A 22,078-nucleotide genomic window follows, 5' to 3' on the forward strand; every position below is an offset into this window, starting at 1 on the left:
AGGCACGTTTTGAAGCCAGCTGGAAAGTTTTAAAATTAAAACACCCAGGAACCCTTCCAGGCCTTAGCAGAAGGACGGTGGAGCCCATTAGCTGGCCTTGAGGTGTTGAGGGCTCCACCAAGGGTTTTCACCAAGCCCATCCCATTTGGAGGATTCCTGCTGGAGCACCCTTAGCAAAAGCTGCCTATAAATGGGGAGGGGGAGGGTTCCATCTCAGGCTGGGCAGAAGACTAAGAGAGCTCCACTCTCCCACCTGCTCAGGCTCCCCGCTTCAATCCCCAGTGCAGTTGAACACTGTCAAAGGTCCTCATAAAGGATCGGAAGATCAATCTAGGCCAAGGATGAGTTAACTGGCCATCTGGAGGGCGCAGCTGACCTCCTCAAGCAAATTTATCCAGGCTCCATGTGGCCTTCCCGTGTCTTAAGCCAAGACTGTTCATGCTCATTTAAGAAAACGTAAAATTTTGTTCAAAGGTATGGCACAAGACAGACCCTGCTTTCTCTCTCTTTGGGTTTTAAGTGGAGCTCTCCTCCCCCCACCCACCAAGTGCATTTGCTATTTTAAGAGCCAATCCACCCATTCAGGTGATCGGACTTCATGGCAAAATATATTTCCAAGCCTTTCTTCCCAACTACTAACTACAGCACAGAACGCCGCACCTTCCCTGCGCACGCACACATACACACACTCCTGAGAATCCAGAAGTCGGCTGTCCCTGATCTAGACCAACCCCTGCTCTAGAAACCAGCTTCTGGAAACACAAAACCTGTGGGCCTGCACAGGGCCGATTGCTCAGTCACTGTTCCATCGGGACCAAATGGGCACCTTGGCAATACAAGGGGGGCAGAGGCAGGGTGATGGAAGAAAGGCAGGAGAAGGAAGCTGCCTGAACCCCATGGACTTTGCAGAGATATTAGGGCCTGGAGTTCCATCCGGGAATCTCCTTTAAGGCCAGAGATTCCTCAGCGCAGAGAAGACACATTTATAGAAACATAGGATGGTGCTTTGACCCTTGATGGTTTCCTTAAATGATCATAATAATGCACGCAGACCTGCAAACTGGTGTGGATTGGTGTGGACCTCCTGCGCACTCTCTCTCACACAGGAGCATAGGAAGCTGCTCTGTATACAAAGTCAGACCATCTAGCTCAATGTTGACTATACTGATTGACAGCGCCTCTCCACGGTCTGAGACAGTGCCATCCTTGGAGGCGCCAGGGATTGAACTGGGACCTTTTGCCTGCAAACCACGTCATCAAATACTGAGCGATGGGAGGATGTTGTATTTCCCTCCTTCCCTACAGAAGAATCCCAAAACCAGACCTCCAACCACAGGTTAGATGGAAGGACTCCCAGGCCAAGGAAAGGTGAAACCCCCCCCCCCCATCTCAGCCCCTCCCCGGTAAAAAAACTGAAGCACAGAGGTGTTACCCAAGGAGCTCGCAGAAAAACCAATTCCAAAGCAAGGGAACGAAGGAAGTTACAAAGCAAACAAGCCAACAAACCCAGCAACTCAAGAGCACAAGGAATGATCTGAAGGCATCGGATGCAGCTGCATCCATCATCACAGACGCAGCTCTGCCGGAGGAACACAAAACTCTGGAATAGACACGGGTAAAGGGGTACCAACCCACCAACCCTCCCTCCCCCAAAAGAATACATAGACTCTCATGCCTATAAGGGGATCTCTGAGAACACGGTTGCTAAGGGATCTCCCCCCCACCCCTCTTTGGAGCTGAGCTGGGGGTGGACACAGAGGGAATTCTAGGGGAAGGGGTGGCAGTTTGTTCGTTCCTGGATCACAGGTTGCCCCATTTGCCCTCCGGCCTCTTCCCGCAGGAGCCTAGCACGGGTCCTTGCTAATCTTGTTTTTGGCATCCGGCTGACGCATCGCTTCGGAGACGCGGCGCGCGGTCGCTGGGCTCCTGCGCTCCTGTGCGCCAGGTCAGCCCCCTCCCTTTCTCTCCGGCGATGTCTGCAGTTTTTGGCACTTCCAGGGCGGGTGTTGCAGAGAGAACTGGGACCGGGAAGCGGGAGGGGATTGCTACGGGGGAGGCGGGATCTGTGCCCCTAGAAGGTCGTAGGCAAAGATGTTCCAGAAGACGGCAAAGACCAGGAAGGTGGCGTAGGAGAGAAGCACCACCCACCAGCCGCACTGGTCCTGGAGGTTCTCCTCATAGCTGCGGAGGATGGTCAGGCCCATGCTGATGCCCACAATCGCCCCTGCCAGGTGGGCCATGAAGCTGGGCTGGGGGCCTGAAGAGGGCAAGGGGGGAGAGAAACGCAGCCAAACGGCCCGGCCCACCTCAGAGCTCACTGCGAGGGGAAAGAGAGAGACGAGAGATCACAACAGCTCGAGTCCCAAGCTTCTAGTCCCTTTGAGGCATGTCTCTCTGTCATTGCCCCTCCCCTCCTTTGGTATGTACATAGTGCCTTATAACATTTATATTAGAGGTGTCCATGTCCCCCTCCCGAGCAGTTTCAGGGTTTAATTGGGCCCAATCCAAGTCAGGGTAATCTGGGGCTGACCCAGAGTGGATCCGGGCCCTTGCACAGTGTTTAATTAGGGTTTCACACATGGGGTCAAGGATGCAGGAAGAAAGGCCTGTGTCTTCCCCGCACCATGGAAGTCTCAACCAAGAGAGACCAGTATACTTACTGCACACCAGGGCTAACACCATGCGCAACAGTTTGTAAGGGCAACGCATCCCTGCCCAGTTCTATGGAGAGAGAAACAGAATTAGATTTTTTTCCTGCCCATAGCTTCTTCTCCTGATACCTTTCTCATCACACCCCCTTCCGTAAGAAGAGCCTGCAGGATCGGGCCTATGGACCTCCTGCAGTCTGTTCTCGCAGCGGCCGACCAGATCTAACGTAAAGTGAAACAGTATCGCGTCCACCAATATTTACAACTCCAGGAGCTTTCAGCCTGATCCTGAAATTCTTCTTCACGGATTTGCCCTGGAATGGCACTGCTCAAGGGAAGCACACTTGGGCCTCTGTCACTGTCCAAGGCCACCGTGAGGCTGAACGACCCACCTCCCAGGAAGAAGGTGACGGCAAGGGGAAGGCCAGCCAGGCCCCAGCCACTGGCCAGAGAAGGAGCAGCCGCAGGGAGCCGGCTTCCTTGCTCGCTGCCAGAAACAGCACCCAGTTACACCAGCCAGCTGTCCCAGGACTGTAGGTCTGAGGAGGAGCACACTCTGTCTCCATCTGTTTACCTGGGTGGGGGAGCTAAAGAGGGCTGAGATGTTTGGATTTGGGGGTTCTGTTGTGAGTCACTTGAAGGGTCATTTGCTTAAGGTGGATATATTCCAAATGGCTAAATAAATACTTGGTTTAGTTTTTCATGACACCGTTCTGTTCTATAAACCCCCCTGCGATCCTTGGATGAAGTGTGTGATATACTTTTAATATAATTAAAATAATATTTTTTATTTGTCTAGCCAAGTCCTGGGGACAAGAGGCAGGTATCACCACGTTTGGCAGAATACCAAGGCATGAAAAAGTACAATTCATTTCAGAAAAGAAACCATAGAGAGGGTCAGGGGAGGAACACCCACGCCCAAAACACAGCTCAATGAGGACTGAGTATGCTCAGTGACCACAGAGTGCAGAATGTCTGCTAGGGAAAATGAGAAACAAACAGAAGGTCCCAGAAAACAAGGAGGAAAGTCGAGAATGGAATGGAGTACAGTGGTACCTCGGGTTACATATGCTTCAGGTTACATACGCTTCAGCTTACAGACTCTGCTAACCCAGAAATATTACCTCAGGTTAAGAACTTTGCTTCAGGATGAGAACAGAAATCGTGCTCCAGCGGCGTGGCGGCAGCAGGAGGCCCCATTAGCTAAAGTGGTGCTTCAGGTTAAGAACAGTTTCAGGTTAAGAACGGACCTCCGGAACGAATTAAGTACTTAACCCGAGGTACTACTGTATTCCTGAGGGGTACTGGCTGGCTGGCTGGCTGGCTGGCTAGAACCCAGGAGCCACATGGCACGGCAACATTTTGTTGAAGATCTCACCACAGAATCACCCATCAAGTTCCCCTCCCCAATTCAGTTCAAAGTGGCACCCCACTCACCATGACAACGTTGGCCAGGTGAGCGGAGCAGAGGGCGTAGACTCCCCCCGAACCTCCAACCAAAGGTGCCCTCATGTCTGTGATGGAGACGGTCAGGGAACCTGAAAGGGAAATAGGGAGGAGAAATAGGATGGAGTTGGGTAGGGGCACCACAAACAAGGATTTTCATTGCCTCAGCAACTTGACACGCATTTAGTTGCCAGCAAAAATGTAGTCTGGACACCCCTCAGTAAATGATCAACACCCATGATCCTCTCCCTGCAACACCCTTGCCTGTCCAAACCTCAAGGCATTCTTCACTTTATTTATTATATTTTAATACCACATTTTCTTCCAAGGAACTCAAGGTAGTGTGCACAGTTCTTCTCCCCACTTCATCCTCACAACAACGCTGTGAGGTAGGTTAGGCTGAGAGATGGCGGCTGCCTCAAGGTAACACAGCTAGAGCTCCATGGCTGAGTGGGGATTCGAACCCTGGTCTCCCAGGTCATGGCCCAACCCTCTAGCCATTACACCACACTGGTTCTTCTTGAAGGACTGCCTTCTCCAGCATGAAACCCTTTCGCACCCCACACATTAAACACCTGAACAGTCGTGGCTACCTCCAAAGAATGATGGGAACTGTTCTCCTAATTGTTCACTCAGAACTCCTTAGAAACTAGGTAAAGGTAAAGGGACCCCTGACCATGAGGTCCAGTTGTGGCCGACTCTGGGGTTGTGGCGTTCATCTCGCTTTATTGGCCAAGGGAGCCAGCGTACAGCTTCTGGGTCATGTGGCCAGCATGACTAAGCCGCTTCTGGCGAACCAGAGCAGTGCACGGAAACACCGTTTACCTTCCCGCCAGAGTGGTACCTATTTATCTACTTGCACTTTGACGTGCTTTCGAACTGCTAGGTTGGCAGGAGCAGGGACCGAGCAACGGGAGCTCACCCTGTTACGGGGATTTGAACCGCCGACCTTCTGATTGGCAAGTCCTAGGCTCTGTGGTTTAACCCACAGTGCCACCTCTTTAGAAACTACAGTTCCCATAATTCTTGGGGGGGGGGGGTGAACCATGCCTGTTAAAATGGTATAAGGGTCTTTTCAACATATGGTGTGAATATGACCCACACAGGGTCAGCAATGTGATGCCCCCCCCAGACTCCCATCATCCCTTGGCATATCTGGCTGGGGCTTATGAGTTGTAGTCCAAAACATCTGGGGCTTCCCTAGGTTGACAAAGACAAAGAATGGAGGAAGGGGGAAAACAAAAGCCTGACATGTTTAAACAATTTCAGATGGAATAGAAAAATTCCTTCCTGTAGCACCTTAAAGACCAACTAAGTTAGTTCTTGGTATAAGCTTTCGTGTGCAAGCACACTTCTTCAGATACACTGAAACAGAAGTTACCAGATCCTTCTGGTAACTTCTGTTTCAGTGTATCTGAAGAAGTGTGCTTGCACACGAAAGCTTATACCAAGAACTAACTTAGTTGGTCTTTAAGGTGCTACAGGAAGGAATTTTTCTATTTCGACTATGGCAGACCAACACGGCTACCCATCTGTAATTTCAGATGGGTTCTCCTTGAAGATCTGAAACCCACCAACCTTCTTGGGTTTGTGGAGGGGAAAAAATACCAGCCTCTTCTGGACAGGCCTTAGCAAGCTGTGAAATGCTCTCCCCAGAGCCCACTGGGGGCAGCCCGGCAGACTGTGCTCCTTCCCTCCCTCCCCAGATGTACTTTGCTGAGACAGCAGCTTGGGAGAGGAGAGCCAGCGACTGATGAGGAATTGTTCACCCTCCATTTCGCTCTCCCTTCCACCACCACCACCACCACCACCCCGCCTCTCCAAAAAAGACATGGATGGGTGAGTAATTCCAGCAGCTGCTCTAATTGCCCAGGGGCTCAGCAAACAAATAAATAAATAAAGCTTGCAGTGACAGCCAATAAATACTCTCCCAAAGCACCGTAATTTAGAGCCTGATGCCTCCCTGCCCCCCAGCTGTCCTGGACAGGGACCACGTGGGATTTGGTCAGACTGGACTCTCGGGCAGAGACAGTGTGCGATAATGCAGGGATCTTTCTTTGTGTGTGTGTGTGTGTGCGTGAAAGAGAGAGAGAGATCTACAGCCAGGGGAGACAGTCTCAATTTTTAGGGATTTAGATGCTCCAGAGACAGAACTTTGGTTCACAGAGCGCTGTTTATAAACTGTCTTGAAGGAAAGGAGATGGAACCAAAATGAAACCCCAACAATGTGTGTGTGTGTGTGTGTGTTGTGTGCTGTACCACAATTTAAGGCCTCATCTGCACTATACGTGTAAAGCAGTATCATCCCACTTATGGCTTCCCCCCCAAATATCCTGGGAACTGTAGTTCGTTAAAGGTGCTGAGAGTTGTTAGGAGACTCCTGTGTTCCCCTCACAGAGCTACACTACCCAGAGTTCCCTGGGAAGAGAGAATGACTGTTAAGCCACTCTGGGGATCCTCAGGCTTGAGGACTGAGTGTGGCCCTCCAGGCCTCTCTACCTGGCCCTCAGAACTCTCCCCAGGCCCCACCCCTCTCTGGCTGTGCTGAACAACTCCCAGAGGGTCCTGGCCTGGCTGGAATGTGCCCCAGCCTGGAATGTGAATTTGGATGATGGAAGATGGAGACAGGGGTGTTCAGAGACTAGCCTGCTGCACAAGGCAAAAGGTACCCTTGTGGCCCCGCCCACTTTTGCCTCTTGCCCCTCCTACCCCTGGTGCAAGGCCCCTGGAAGGTCGCCCAGCAGGGAATGTGGCCCTCAGGCTGAAACGTCTTCCCCCACCCTGGGCCTAAGGGCTAACAGATTTATGGTGTCCAGCAGCGGGGCTTAGAGAAGAGTGGAGTTGCAAGCCGTGCTCCCTCACCTGCCAGAACTCCTGCGAGGTAGAGGAAGCTGATGCGAAGGATACCGTGAACCATCTCTAGGGGTACCCCGATCATCAGCTGCAAGAGGGCGTTGAAGCCCAACTGCTCCAACCTGGAAAGAGACACGGAAAGGCAGTGAGCTCAGCAGCCAAGAATCCCAGGAGGGGACAAACAATGTTCAGCTCACCTTGCCAGAAACGATGAGAGCCAGAAACGATGAGAGCTCCCCAAACCCTGTGATGTTCTCAGGTCTCGGAAGCTCTCAGGCCCAAACGTCACCTCCTCTAGGTCTGCAGGTGCCGTTTGTCCAAGAGAAGGAGCCTCTCCTGCTGCCTCCAGAACCCAAAGGAATCTCACAGAATTGTAGAGTTGGAAGGGACCTTGAGGACAATCTAGTCCAACCCCCTGCAATGCGGGAATCTTTTTGCCCGACGTGGGGCTCAAACCCACAACCCTGAGATTAACTGTCTCATGCTGTGCTGGCTGAGCTAATCTGCAGTGGCAGTGGGCTGGTGCTCCCTGCCCATAGACACCTCCCCGCCCCCATCTGTACCCACATTGCAAAAATACGGAGTCAGCTTGCTCACTTGCACATCTCTCGTCCAGGGAACGTTTCTCAGCTCGAGGGCCACGCTGCCAAACCAGGCAACCTTCTGGGGGCCACATGCCAAGGGTAGGCAGAGGGCCTAATGCAAATTCCACCTTTTACACAGTAGGCTAGTTCCTACACTGACTCACTCACTCCTCTCTAGCCTCCATCATAGAAAGTGAGAGGCACGAGCAGAGTTCGGGGACACATCCCAGCCAGGCAGAAACACTCAAGAAAGGGGTGGAGCAGGGCTGGCGAGGGGCGTGGCTGCAGAGGGGGCGTGGCCTGCAGAGCAGTGGCGTAGCGTGGGGGGTGCAGGGGGTGCCGGCCGCACCGGGCGCAACATCTGGGGGGGGAGCGCTCGCACTCGCAGCTCTCTGCCCCTACCTGGCTCACTCACTCTCTCTCACTTGCCTTGCCCCGGGTGCTGACAACCCACGCTACGCCACTGCTGCAGAGAGTTCCGAGAGAGAAATAGAGAGGTTTGGAGGGCTGTATTTGGCCCCTAGGCCTGAGGTTCCCGACCCTGGCTCTGCTGGAAGCAACGAGGGGCAAGACAAGGCAGACACTTACCCCACATGCATGAACATGTAGGTGAGGAACCTCCAGGCACGAGCGCGGTGTCCCGGGTGGTACACGAGGGGGCTCTTCATGTACTCGGGGTGGTATGTCTGCAGGACCCACTTGTTCAGCCGGGCCCCATAGCAGAGGAATACGATGATCTAATAGAAACAGGATGCGGGGAGGTTATTTAGGATGCTCTACTATGGTGTCCAAATGGGTGTGAGGCTGTCCAGCACCTTGGCAACACCCAGAGATAAAGTTGATAAAGCTGCCTCCCCTTCCTATGTCTCTAGTCCTCAAGAAAATAGCTGAAAATGCATTAAACAGGTTGCGTCTAGGCTGGAAATGAACAGGAGACCAGAAAAAGCCATACAAAGCAATACAGTGGTACCTCGGGTTACATATGCTTCAGGTTACATATGCTTCAGGTTACAGACTCCGCTAACCCAGAAATAGTACCTCGGGTTAAGAACTTTGCTTCAGGATGAGAACAGAAATTGTGCTCCGGCGGCACAGCAGCAGCAGGAGGCCCCATTAGCTAAAGTGGTGCTTCAGGTTAAGAACAGTTTCAGGTTAAGAACGGACCTCCGGAACGAATTAAGTACTTAACCCAAGGTACCACTGTACTGGTCACTAAATTCTTCTCCTTTTTTAAAAAAACAAAGCAATATGCTGGTCCTCAGGGTTGCAAATATATGACTGCAGGAAAGAAACAGAGTGGGGGCAATGCCTAGTCAAATCTCAGATGTCCAAATAGTTGGGGGACGCAGAAATTGTTGGGGTTCAGCACCTTCTGCAGCACCTCCTCCACCCATGAGTAGGCAAAGCAGAATAAGTTGTGCAAAACTAGAATACAGTGGAAGCTCAGGTTGCAAACGTGATCAGTGAGGGATGCACGTTCACAACCTGCAGCGTTTGCAACCCGCGTCTGAGCACGCGCGGATTGCGATTCAGCGCTTCTGCGCATGCGCAACTGCCGAAACCCAGAAGTAACCCGTTCCGGTACTTCCGGGTTTCAGCAGTCTGCAACCCGAAAAAACACAACCTGAAGCAGCTGTAACCCAAGGTATGACTGTAAACGAGATCCATTTGCAGCATTTTGTTTTATATCAGCAGGAATTCTTTTTATACATATGATCAAAACACAGGTGCATGCACACAAGGAGAATTCCTCCAGCTGCAGAACCTGGTGTCTCCACAAGACGCTGACCAAGCTTTCTTTAAAAGTTTTAAAAGTTAACCACGGGCTGCCTCTTCCCCCTAAGAGGAGGGTGCCCTCCACTGGCACTCGGGCGAACAGCAGATCCCCTCTCCGCCCACCTGGGTCAATGTGACGACTGCCATGAAAACCGGAGGGGGGCAGGTGCGGTGCTGGTAGAAGTACCACCTCCGGTCCATCTCGCAGGGAAGGATCTCGTAGGCCACGTAGCGCACAAAGCGCTTGTAGAACCCCAGGCCCGTCTCGTCCAGGAGCCCATCGCGGGGAAGCGCCCTCTGCCCGTTGGCGATGGCTCGCTTGAAGCTGCTCGACCGCTTGCTGCTGATCTGCAGAGAGGGGCCACGTCATGCAAAGAGGCAGGAGACCCGCTCCCTGGAGCTCTCGGGGCGAACCAGCCCCCCAGGCTCCAGCTCTCGCCACCCCCACCCCCCAGCCAGCCAGTAAATGATGCTCTGTATTATTGCCCTTTGTCAGCACTGCTTAAAGCCTCCAGTCAGCTGCTAACCTTGCATTGCAAATATATCCAAGATAATTACTATGAGAAACTGGCAGCAAGCATTGAAAACAGCCTTGCAGACACCCCTGTTAGGTAGGTCAGTCCTAATACCCTTTTGTCGCAGATGGGGAGCTGAAGCTAAGAGAGAAAGGCTGGCCTGGTGAATTCGTAGTTTCAGAAGATACTCGAACGAGGAGACACTGGCTCTTAAATAAAAAAAAGGTGGCTGCCGAGAGTTTTACTCCTGCTTCCCAGCTAAACGCGGACTGGCTTAAGGGAGGGAGACCCCATGTTTGGCCAGCAGGGGGCACTGTGGGGCCTGACCTCCCACCAGCTTCCCTGGTGCTTAAGGGCAAGCTCAGTCCTTTGGGGCTGCATGATGAGCACCAAAAGACCTTGCTCAGGGAGATGAGCTGCATTCGGGAATTGAATTGCAGGTCACACGGTGTGCAGACGGAGCCTGCCTACTAATGCCTTCCTCCTTGCCTTACCATCTTGGCATTCAGCTGAGCCAATTAAGGAGAAATTATTGACTATTAAGTATTCAGAACTGGATAGCTGGTGCGGCCTAAATGCTTTTTAACAAAGAACTTAGGAAGAAAAGAAGAGAATTGGATATTATCCCTTTAATTGGACTCTCCCTCCCCCTTCGCTATCCAAGATTACAGGAGGGCGGGGGATTCTACATATACTGGGTCTTCCTCCTGTGAAGCCTTCCCCTATAGGAACCCACAGGGTGACCTTGGGACAGTCTCTATCTCTCAGCCTAACCTACCTAGCAAGGTTGTTGTGATGGAGAGGGAGATCAGTGGATATGTCTGACTTCTACAAAATCTTACTGGCTTCAAAATTTGGCAAAACATTTTGCACTCCTGCTCAAGCCAGGCAGGCAGGGAAAGCACATTCGAGTGGAAAAGAGAGGCATGAAGTTTTATAATTATATTTAGGTAAAGGTAAAGGGACCCCTGACCATTAGGTCCAGTCGTGGCCGACTCTGGGGTTGCGGCGCTCATCTCGCTTTATTGGCCAAGGGAGCTGGTGTACAGCTTCCAGGTCATGTGGCCAGCATGACTAAGCCACTTCTGGTGAACCAGAGCAGCACACGGAAATGCCATTTACCTCCCCTATTTATCTACTTGCACTTTTGACGTGCTTTCGAACTGCTAGGTTGGCAGGAGCTGGGACCGAGCAACGGGAGCTCACCCCGTCGCGGGGATTCAAACCGCCGACCTTCTGACCTAGGCTCTGTGGTTTAACCCACAGCACCACCCGTATTGCATTTATATTGCACCTTTCCTCCAAGGAGCTCCGGGTGGCCGACATTGGTTCTCTTCTTCCTTATTTTGCTCTCACAACATCCCTGGGAGGCGAGTTAGGCTGAGAGACTGTGACTGTCCCAAGGCCCACCCAGTGGGCTTCAATCTGCAAACCATCACTTGCAGGGAGCGTTTGTTACGTCCAATACTTGTGATGTTAGACAGGCACCTTCATCCTACAGCTTTCTTTGCTCAAACAAGCTTACCTACAAAAAGTCTGCTTTTATTGCTCTTTCCAATGAATGCTTTGTGTGAACTTGCTTACTGATTCTTATTTTATCTTAAGAGGTATAGGTCAGAAACTGTGCAGAATCACAAGCACTGATGCAGCCACAACTACGGTGGCTGCCAGGACTCATGCCACTGACCAGGTCTACCAGCTCCTGATAGCAGATCTGTCCCTCGTCGTTGCTCTGTGCCAATGCCACCAGCATCTCCAGTTTTGCGGGGTCCAGAGGCAGTTCATGGCTGTGTACCAGGCTGGCAAAGGTCTCCACGCCAATGAAACCGGTGTTTTCAGGATCAAGCTGTTGAAGAATCAGCACTGGGCATTAGCGACAACGAATAAGCTGGAAATCAAGAGTGGTGATCCATCTCAGCAGGGCTGTTTATTCTGTGCAAGGACAGAATTTGATACTGGGTGAAGAATTCCGTATCCCTAAATTATTGCTGGTTGGTTAGCTCCCACGCCCTGACAACCTCAAGTTCCTAGCCATTTTTTTATTATTGCATTTATATCCCACCTTCCCTTCCAAGGAGCTCATTGTTTCCCACCTTCTGCACAACAACCCTGCAAGGTAAGTTACAGGCCGAAACTGTGGCTGTATTCGCAAGGCAGTTTTGTTTGTTTTCCTGACGTTTCCCTGTTCTGCATTACATTTGAACTTTCACACCATGTAGAAGTCACTTTGGGAAAACTAACGGACTACAGTGCATGTTTAGAGCTTATTTCTGTGTTATTTTTGATTCCAGAAAAATTTGCAGCTCCCTTGACCCGGAAAATTGTGGGAGTAAAGTGGCAGAATTTTGGGGTGCTATACCAGCATAGAGTTCTTCCCTTCCATTTTCATGGGGCAATCGTGGGGGAACAGAAGTAGACACATGCAGAAAGGGTGGAGGTGTTCACGGAGAAAGAGGTTAGCTGCGGTGTTCACTGATGTTCATTTTTCTATGTCACAACATGCTTACTTGGCGTGAATGAAATTTAGAGTGACAGGCTAGTATATCGGTCAAAAAGCCACAGTTCCATGATGCAGCAGGTGCTGCAACAGCAGGTGCTGCAACATGAAAGGGACATTAGAAAATGGGAAAGAAGCTTCAGCATTATAAGCAAGACAACTAAGGCAATATACCCCACATTTGAATGCACCCTTTGGCTGGCTTCATGACTGAGTGGGGGTTTGAACCTTGGTCTCCCAGCTCCTAGACCAACACACTAACCACTACACCATGCTGACCATGGGGCTTGGTTGAAACTTTCAAGCCTGTGACCGGAGCAATTTTGCAATCCAAAACTTTGAAGTTAAGTAGGGGATACATTGAACCAGGTGTAAATCTGGCTTCAACATCCTGCATAGCTCCTTGCCTGATTCAGTAAGTAGCAGTGATCCACAGGTAAAAGGCAGGCAGGCAGGCATTGAACCAGTAAGCAGCGCAGTCTGAGTGTTCATAGAATTGTAGAGTTGGAAGGGACCCCAAGGGATGTGGAGGTGGCGAAAGTGCAAGGAGATGAAATCTTAAGGATGAGCAAAAATAAATTTGATTGCCCTAACACACTTCGAAATGCATTCCTCCTTCACGTGCCCTTAAAAAACAGACCACTGTGTCCTCAACCGTACTCTGTAGCCAAATGAATCTATTATTCAAGATAAATATAATCAACTTGGCTCATCTGCATAATTTGGGGCGGGGGAGGAAAGAATTTGAGACAATGCAGAACTTGGATTTTTTTACACACACACACATGCGCGCACACACACACACCCCAACAACAATCAATCTTCCAACCGAGACATTAACGCAACAGCTGAAAGTGCCTGTTGCAACAGTAAGCCAAAGAATTATTTTAACAAACAGCTCAATAAACAGCTTTTGTTGAGTAATGCTGTGCCAAAAATCTCTCCTGACCATCTTCCATTTGCATTTGAAAATTACCAAACAGAAGATAACATTCTGGGGGACATAGGAAGCTGCCTCATACCAAATCAGACCATTGGTCCATCTAGCACAGAGCTGTCTACACTGACTGGCAGAGGCTCTCCAGGATTCCAAGCAGGGAACATTCCCAGCACTACACTGGGAACCAGGGCTAGCACTGCTAACCAAGGCGATGACTTCATGAGTTGGCTTCAGTAGATCTAAACATGTATGGTAGTTGGTTTCCGAAAGGTTTCTGGGCACTGGTCAACTCACTTCTCAAAATCAAGCAACCTGCCTCATATGCAGTGTTGAAACCCAAATTGATTTCCCCCTTAAGCATTTCATGAGAATCTCAGCTTCATTTATTTGTTGTTGTTTTTTAATGGTATCTATCTGCTTAGGCACCTACCTCCCTAAAAAAGAGAAAATGCATATTCATAAAGGAAAAGCAAAAGGCTGTATAAAATTTTCTTGCGCTAATCGGAGCAGCTAACATATATGTGCAGGTGCACATTTTTACAAGAGGAGTGTAATTTATAATTTAAACTCTGTTTGAAGTACATCTCCCCATTATGGAAAAGACTGTGACCAGGTGAGCTGTGTGCCCGACGGCTCAGTCTGCTATCCATGTGTTCAAACCATCGATGGGCAACTTCGCAGTCCCTCCTGCTCTCCTTTCTTAAACTAAACTTAGACTGGGCGGCCCTTCCGATAAGAGGACTGTCTGCTGCAAAGTAGGACACTGTGGAGACATGACTGAAAGTGTCTCTGGGGGCTATTATAGTCTCCCCAAGGCATTTCTGCTAATCAACATGACTAACCCACCCTGAGATGTGTGGCTATTTTTGTATCTGGAAAGAACTATTTTACACTTGTAAGGCTGTCTTCAGGAATGTCAAGAATGGCTGAACGAGAGAGAGAGTTTAGGGAAACAGTCTGTCATGCGCACCCCAATCTCTGAGTAGTAAGAGACTCCAGAGATTCCCACACTTGCCCAGGGCTTAGATCCCTTGGAGTGAAGGTCAGAGGAGTCTGTGTTGTCTTTGGGGTATATCATTTACTTACATATATCTGTAACATGAGCATAGGACAGAGGGGCTCACAGCATGAGCACTCCAACAGATCTTACCTCCCCATTGTTCCCAGGGAGATCCCCAAGCCATAGCATTGGGTTCAGCACAGAGCAAGACAAGCCTCTGCGTCTACAGCTTCTAGCATCAGCCAAAAATGCATGAGCGCGCGCACACACACACAGCTCTCTTGGCATATTTTTATCCCTCCTATGGCATCCAGCCAGATGAGGTGGGAAAAGGCCCAGCCACTTGTCTCTATGGCAACAGGGTAACCTCCTTGGACATGTAAATGGCAGCACTTAGCTGGCCAGTTCATGCCATTATCTTACAAAGAGTCTGGTCTGACTGGTTCAGCAGAGTTTCCCTTATAGATTCTAACCTCACAGATACAGGATCATAGGTTTAGAAGTGACCCATGGTTACCCCCTGACTGACCCCCGCTCCCCAACCTATAACACTATATAATTTGTGTGCACATCTGATGAAGTAGACTTGAATCCACAGAAGCGTATACCATAAAAAAGTATATACAGTGGTACCTCAGGTTACAGACGCTTCAGGAAAATGCATTAAACAGGTTGCATCTAGGCTGGAAATGAACAGGAGACCGGAAAAAGCCACACAAAGCAGTACAGTGGTACCTCGGGTTACATACGCTTCAGGTTACAGACTCCGCTAACCCAGAAATAGTACCTTGGGTTAAGAACTTTGCTTCAGGATGAGAACAGAAATCATGCTCTGGTGGCGCGGCGGCAGCAGGAGGCCCCATTAGCTAAAGTAGTGCTTCAGGTTAAGAACAGTTTCAGGTTAAGTACGGACCTGCGGAACGAATTAAGTACTTAACCCGAGGTACCACTGTATAATAAAATGGGTTAGTCTATATTGCTATTTTGTTCTGTTGGTGGGAGCGGGGGAATACACACACAAAATAATCTAAGGTGGAAGGTTTAGCCAGAAAGAAAAGCACCCCTTGAAAACCCTGCCCAGGGCATCCAAAGTGCCCACGGTTCCAAGCATGTGGCAGAGCTAGTAAAACAAAATTATTCTACACATTACATTGTCTTTGCCATTTTATCCCTCCAGGGAAGAGAAGGCACAGAAAAGAGAACAAGCTGGCAATGTCATTGAGAAATGGGCAGGACAGGGAATGCTTGGGCGGGAGGGAAGGAGGAACACACAGAGAGAAATGTCATCAGGTTTGAGCAGCAGGAAAGCACTCTGTCCTCACCTGCCCATCTCCCAGCACAAGGAAGTCCTGGCTGGTGAAAGTCAGCTACTAGTAGTTTTCAGGGTCCAACAGCATGCAAGGGCCATGCCAAACATGGGGCTGTCAATACCTGGAAATATATTGCCAAGGACAAAAACATGCTCTGGGGGTGGAGGTTGCCCCAAGCTAAGAACAAGCCTTCATTTTGCCACATGCATTGCAAGCCGTGCCTTCCCCACACTGCAAACAAGAATCAGTCCCTCTTGTGACTTGGTGGGTTGCGCTGTCTAGTGGTGGAGCATTTAGCAAGGGGGTGGGGGAGAATCCATTGCATCTTAGGAGGCCTCCAGACTGTTTTGCTAGAGGGATTCGGGTGCAACCAAAAATGTAGGTTTGCACAATTAAAGTGGGTTAAAAGCAGTCCATCATATTAAATCAACTTTGAAAAGTGATGGGCCAAACGCCAAAAGTCTGAGTAGGTCATAAAACTCCATGCACTTTCTCTCTTGGAGGGAGCATAACCCGAGCAAGCATTGGGCTCACTTCCCATACCTAGGATCCACAGCACCTCCACCTTGTCAGGTTTCAGCTGCAGCTTCTTGGGCCCCATCCAGTCCATTATTGCATCCCCACTGGTTCAGCACTTGGACAGCATCCCCTGACTCTTCTTTGCCCAAGCAATTGAGCGTTACTGTTTCTACCCAACCCAACAGAACTTTTTAAAAAAACCAAAAACACACACCTTCAGGGATTGTAAGCTGCTGCTCTATTCAGTGCCTGCTGTTTCATTAATTCTGCATTTATGCCTTTAGGGTTTGTTTGCTTTTAAGTCGCCTGCAACTGCTGCCATTACAGTCTTGCTGTTCTGTTTCCTTGCCATGTTGTTGAAGGCTGTTTGTTTTTAAGGTTATAATGTTAGCCACTTTGGAAAATTTTCACCCAATGGAGAAAGTGGGAAGAAAATACCTTATAGTACGGTTGGGGGGCCTCAAAGGGCCAAATTCAGACTGCCCGGCCTCTCTCTCTCCAGGCCAAACCTGAGTTCCCCACCACCATCTGTGAGCCTCGTCTTTCCCCCCCAAGCCACACCCCTCTCCAGGCAGACACCCTTTCCCCAGGCCACACCCACTCATCAGACACACCCTCTTTCCTCAAGCCACACCCCTCACTGCCCCTGATTTGCCCCCTGCTTGAGTGTTTTTGCCTGGCTGGAAAGTGTCCTTGAATTCTGACAATGCCTCTTGCTTTGGAGGGTAGAGAGGGCGTGTGTCTGTAGAAACCAGCCTCCTTTACACATTCCTTTAAAATTTGCATTTGTGGCTCCGTCCAGTTTTGCCCCAGGCCCCGCCCACCACTGGCATGTCCCCTCCCACCAAGGTTGCCCAGTAGGGAATGCAGCCCCAAGGCTAAAAAAGGCTTCCATGTCCCTGCATGACAGCATGGAATGAAACATGAGAAGGACGAGTCGCATGTCATCACTCCTGAATCTCCTGCTTAGGGGCTGACCCTGCTGCAGGGTCTTCTCTTGATCCTGGAGGGGCTACCCTAACCCAGAGTAAATTCCGGGATGCTGACAATTAAAGCCCCACTGCTCCTAGCAGCTGCTTTTCCTCTCTCCCTTGGGAGGTCACTGGGGGATAGTGGAAGCCGTTCATGTGGATTATTTAGGTCAGCATATTATAAAGCTAGTCAGCTGCCCCTGTTGTAGCCAGCTGCTCTTTCCTCTCTGCCTTGCCCCGGCACAGCATCACCCAGCGCATGCTAACCACAAAGTACTGTAACTTACACGAAACTTGCAAGTACAGCCATGCACGTTCCTGCATCGCAGTTCACAGGCATGTTGTTCAGACTCCTGCTGGAGAGGCACTGCCGGTCAGTGTGGGCAATGGTAAGCTGCATGGACCAGTGATCTGACTCACTATAAGGTAGCTTCCAGTGCTCCTACAAGAAGTTCACCCGCTCCCTTTCACCACACACAACTTGTTGTGTGAGTCAGGCATATCAGTGGCAGCTAATCTTTGTGTCCCTCCAGACGTTGTTAGAATCAACACCCAGCACTCCTGATCATTCGCCGTGCTGGCTGGGGCTGATGGGATTTGGAGTCCAGCAACATCTGGAGTGCCAGAAGTTAACTGCTCCCCGCTTAGATTAAATACCCAGCTTCATGGAGTTCTGTGCTAACACAAAACTTCATCTCTGCCCCCCCTGCCCCCAAAAAGTGTGCTTTGAGAGGACTGAGCCCAGGTCATGCAGTAAGTTATCTTTATAGGAAGGAGAATAGGGCAAGCTCATTCCTCCCCTCACATCAGCCCCTGTGACTGAATAAACCAGGGAACAAAACTGTATTAGATCAGCTGAGTCAGTTGAATTTCTAATTTTGTTTTGTTTGTTCACATAACAGTGATGTGGGGTGTGTGTGTGTGTGTGTGTACACAAGCTTTACTGTTCCCATTTCACAGTTGGGAATACTGAGGAAGAGCTGTTATAAACTTGTCCAAGTTATAATTCTAAACCTACTAGGGAAATAAGCCCCATTCAATGTCGTGAGAGTAAACAGTGCTTAGGACTGCTATTCCCATTGTGCAATCCTACGGATGCTTCCACAGAAGTCTCACTGAATTCTGCACTTCTTACGCCCAAGCAAGTGTGCATAGGATCTGCAGTCCCAACTATCTTATAGCAAAGATTTTATCTTCCAGAATTCTATGTGACTCTCACCTTAATGATGGTGTGAAGCCCTAGCTGTGTTGCTCTCCAGTTAATGGAGAAAGACTGTAGCTGAATGGTAGAGCATCTGCCTTGCCCCCAGAAGGCCTCTGGTTCAATTTCCGGGTAGGGCTTGGAGAGCTGCTGCTAGTCAGTGTATACAATACTAAACCAGATGGGCTGAGGGTCTGGCTAAGGCAGCTCATGTGTGTTTGTGGGTCATAGTATGCTGCCCAACTAATATAAAATCTGGGGCTCATCTACTGGTCCAGAAGCAGTAACGACATACTCCAGTTTTCACCACCAGGTCAAGGCCACTTGTTTACATTGAGATTTAATGCAGTCTCATAATAATATTACAAAGAGCTTTCAATAAGAACATAAGAGGAGCCGGCTGGATCAGACCAATGTTCCATTCAGCCCAGCATCCTGTTCTCACAGTGGCCAACCAGATTCCTACGGAAAGCTCATAAGAAGGATCAGAGCACAACAGTTCTCCGCTCTACAACAGCACTCAAGCATTTCACATCCGTTATCTCGGCAACACTTACAACAACAGCCCTGTGAAACAGGCTGGTGGTACCCATGTCCCCATGCTGCTGATGGACGGTGCCAAGACAGACAGCATGGCGACTCCTCAGCCCACCAACTGAACTCTTAGCCAAGGAGCCATTTGAAGCAGGGGCTGTTCTGGGCTTTGCAGTCGCTGCTTTGAGCCAGACCGTTATGCCAGCGCTCAGCTCAGAAACAACAGCAGATCCCGGCAGTTCTTACGAAGGGATCCTTCACAGACAGCCAAACAAACGGTCACTTTGACAAAACGAAATATGCCATGGAGGTTCATGGGGGGTTTTGCCTGAGAGGCCGCTGACTGATCTGGACACAGGGGTGACGGAAGTGACAAAAGCACAATTGGCTCAGCCTCCAGCAAGAGAATTTCAGCTGTTCTGCAGACAAGGTTTTGAGTTCCTTGCAAAGTCACCAAAAGATAAGACTCGGGGTAGCTCAGTCAGTAGAGCATGAGACTCTTACTCTCAGGATTGTGGGTTCCAATTCTATGATGGGGAAGAGATTCCTGTGTTGCAGGGGGTTGGACTAGATGACCCCCATGGTCCCTTCCAACTCTGCAATTTTATGGTACCCAAGAAGGCAGTGGTCCCACTAAGACTCAGAGCCCGGATTCCATCAGTGGGGAATCCACAGATCCTGTCATGCTGCAAACACATTTTTGTCCCCCTGCCAGGCAGACTGCCCTGGGCTTCAGCCATGGCAGTGGCCGTGTTGTGTAGTGGTTACAGCACCAGAGCAGGACCTGAGAGACCAAGGCTCAAACCCACACTCATCCTGAGTAATCTTGGGCTAGGCAATGTCTCTCGACCTAACCTACCTTTCAGAGTTATTGTGAGGATAAAATGGGAAGAGGGAAGAACTACGCACACAACCTTGAGCTCCTTTAAGAATAGGTGGAATATAAATGCAATAATGAATAAATAAATGAGCATCCCATCTATTTTTCAGTACAAACTCGTGCCAGTTCTTCCTTGGTCTCAGACCTTTAGGCTGGATAGGCAAGGGGCCAGGGCCAAAGGCAACAGCAAAGATGGATTGCCCACTAGCAGCAGTGATTCAGCCCATGAAGTCTGGCTCTATGCTCTCTGGATCAGCGGCGGGCAGTGCTGGAGGTCATATCTGCACTATGCATTTAACACACTCTCAGACCACTTTAAACAGTTATGTCTCACCACCACCAAAATATCCTAGGAACTGTAGTTCATTAAGAGTGCTGAGGGTTGTTAGGAGACCACATGCAGAACTATGGTTCCCAGCACCCATAACAAACTACAGCTCCCAAGATTCTTTAGAGGAAGCCATGACTGCTAAAGTGGCAAGAGAGTGGTTTGAATGCATGGTGCAGGTTTTCACGTTAGGTGACCTCTGGGTCATGGAGCAACACGATAAATGCCAATAGGAAGACCACAGATCTGAAAGCTGGGGGTGGGGCAACACCTGTCTAAATCTCCCACCCCACCAAATAAATAAATGAAAATTCCAAGCAAATCCCTTATGGCTCCATCGTGAAATAACCCACCACCATCTAAATGGGCCCCTGCCACCCTCCAATCGGAAGGTGCTCATGGACGGCTCTACCTAGTCCTCACCCCGCCCATGCCTGCCCATTTCCTTCCCTCCCTCCCTCCTGCACCCTGAAGCTGGAGTATCTCCTGGTTGGCACAGCCACACGTGGCCCGGCCAAAGCGATGCCAAGGCAAGCAGCGGGAGGGCTGGCACCGTGCCCGCCCGACCCCACACCAGCAGCCGAAGGAGTCGCTTTTCCGGGGCACTGCAACCTGTTTGCCCAGCTGCGACCCTCTCCCCTCCACGAGATGCCACTGCCCCCACCCCATCCCCGCCGCCCCCCTTCCTCCCCACCCCCCATGCCAAGGGGAGCCTGCCGGCAGCGACGCTGCCGTGGAAACGGCGCCTCATCCCGCCTGGCTCACCTGCTCCTGGATGAGCTGCAGCAACGAGCTTCTATCCATATACCTGCTGGGCTGGACGGCGGAGGGAGAGGAGGACAGCGGAGGAGCGCGCACGGGCGGCGGCAGCGGCGGCACTGGCACCACCGGCGGCTGCCTTGCCTTCTTTCCCCCGCCGGGAAGGCGACCGAGCAGCAGCAGCAGCGGGACCAGCAGCAGCAGCAGCAGCAGCAGCAGCAGCAGCCCGGGTTCCCGAGGCGAGTGGCAGGCAGCAAGCCGGGCAGGCGGAGCCTAGGGCAGCCCGGCGGGGCGGGGAGAGGCGAGGCGAGGGAGGCGCCCGCTGCGCCTCGGGCGGCGCGAGGGAGGGCGTTGCGCAGGAGCGGCGGCCGGGCGGGCAGGCAGGCAGGCAGGCAAGCGCCGCTTCTCCTCGCTGCTGCTGCTGCTGCGAACAGGGACGGATGGACGGGCGCCCGGCGCACGCAGCAGCAGCAGCAGCGCTGCAGCCCCCTCTGGCGCCCTCGCGAAGCGGCGCAGGGAGAAGAGGAGCGCGCGGCGGGCCACCCGGAGCCGCAGCGGCCGGCGGCGCCCGCGAAGCGAGGGAGGGAGGGAGGCTCGCTCGGACCCGCCTCTTTCTCCCACCCGATTGGCGGGGAAGGGATCCCAAAGGACAGGGGCGGGGTGGAGAGCCCCTTTCCCCCTCCTTCCAGTCCGAGGGCCGCATTTCCTCATGGGTAACCTGCCGCGGGCCACATGCCGGCAGAGGGCAGGGCCAGAGGCGAAAGGGGGCGGAACAACAGGTGCAGTCTGTGCACCGTAAGGGGCGTGGTCCAGCCAGGCAAAAAACAGAAGAGGAGGGGGGCATTTCTCTCCACCCAGGCAAAAGCAGGTGAGGAGGATGGAGAGCGTTTCTGGAGGCTTAGGGAGGTTGCATGCGGCCTGGGAAGAGTCCCAAGGGCCAGATACAGAGGCCTGGAGGGCCACTGGTCCCACATCACTGTTACAGAACATCTTAAACTAAGAAGTGTGCATGCACACGAAAGCTCATACCAAGAACAAACTTAGTTGGTCTCTAAGGTGCTACTGGGATGCGGGTGGCGCTGTGGGTTAAACTACAGAGCCTAGGACTTGCTGATCAGAAGGTCGGCAGTTCAAAGCCCCATGATGGGGTGAGCTCGCGTTGCTCGGTCCCAGCTCCTGCCAACCTAGCAGTTCGAAAGCACGTCAAAGTGCAAGTAGATAAATAGGTACCGCACTGGCAGGAAGGTAAACAGCGTTTCCATGTGCTGCCCTGGTTCGCCAGAAGCGGCTTAGTCATGCTGGCCACATGACCCGGAA

General features: G+C 51.2%; 1 protein-coding gene across 1 annotated transcript; it reads right to left on the reverse strand.

Moving 5' to 3' along the window:
• Window positions 1–1,865: 1,865 nt before the first annotated feature.
• RHBDL1 (rhomboid like 1) lies at window positions 1,866–21,613 on the reverse strand. Its single transcript, XM_080981977.1, is given in 10 exon segments — window positions 1,866–2,317; window positions 2,661–2,721; window positions 4,086–4,186; window positions 6,957–7,069; window positions 8,120–8,268; window positions 9,431–9,655; window positions 11,510–11,668; window positions 20,811–21,155; window positions 21,157–21,183; window positions 21,185–21,613. Coding segments are annotated over 10 exon segments (1,740 nt in total). The 5' UTR covers window positions 21,473–21,613; the 3' UTR covers window positions 1,866–2,045.
• Between the last annotated feature and the right edge of the window lie 465 nt (window positions 21,614–22,078).

This window comes from Podarcis pityusensis (assembly GCF_964106645.2).
Source record: "Podarcis pityusensis genome assembly, chromosome: 14".
Lineage (NCBI taxonomy): Eukaryota > Metazoa > Chordata > Lepidosauria > Squamata > Lacertidae > Podarcis > Podarcis pityusensis.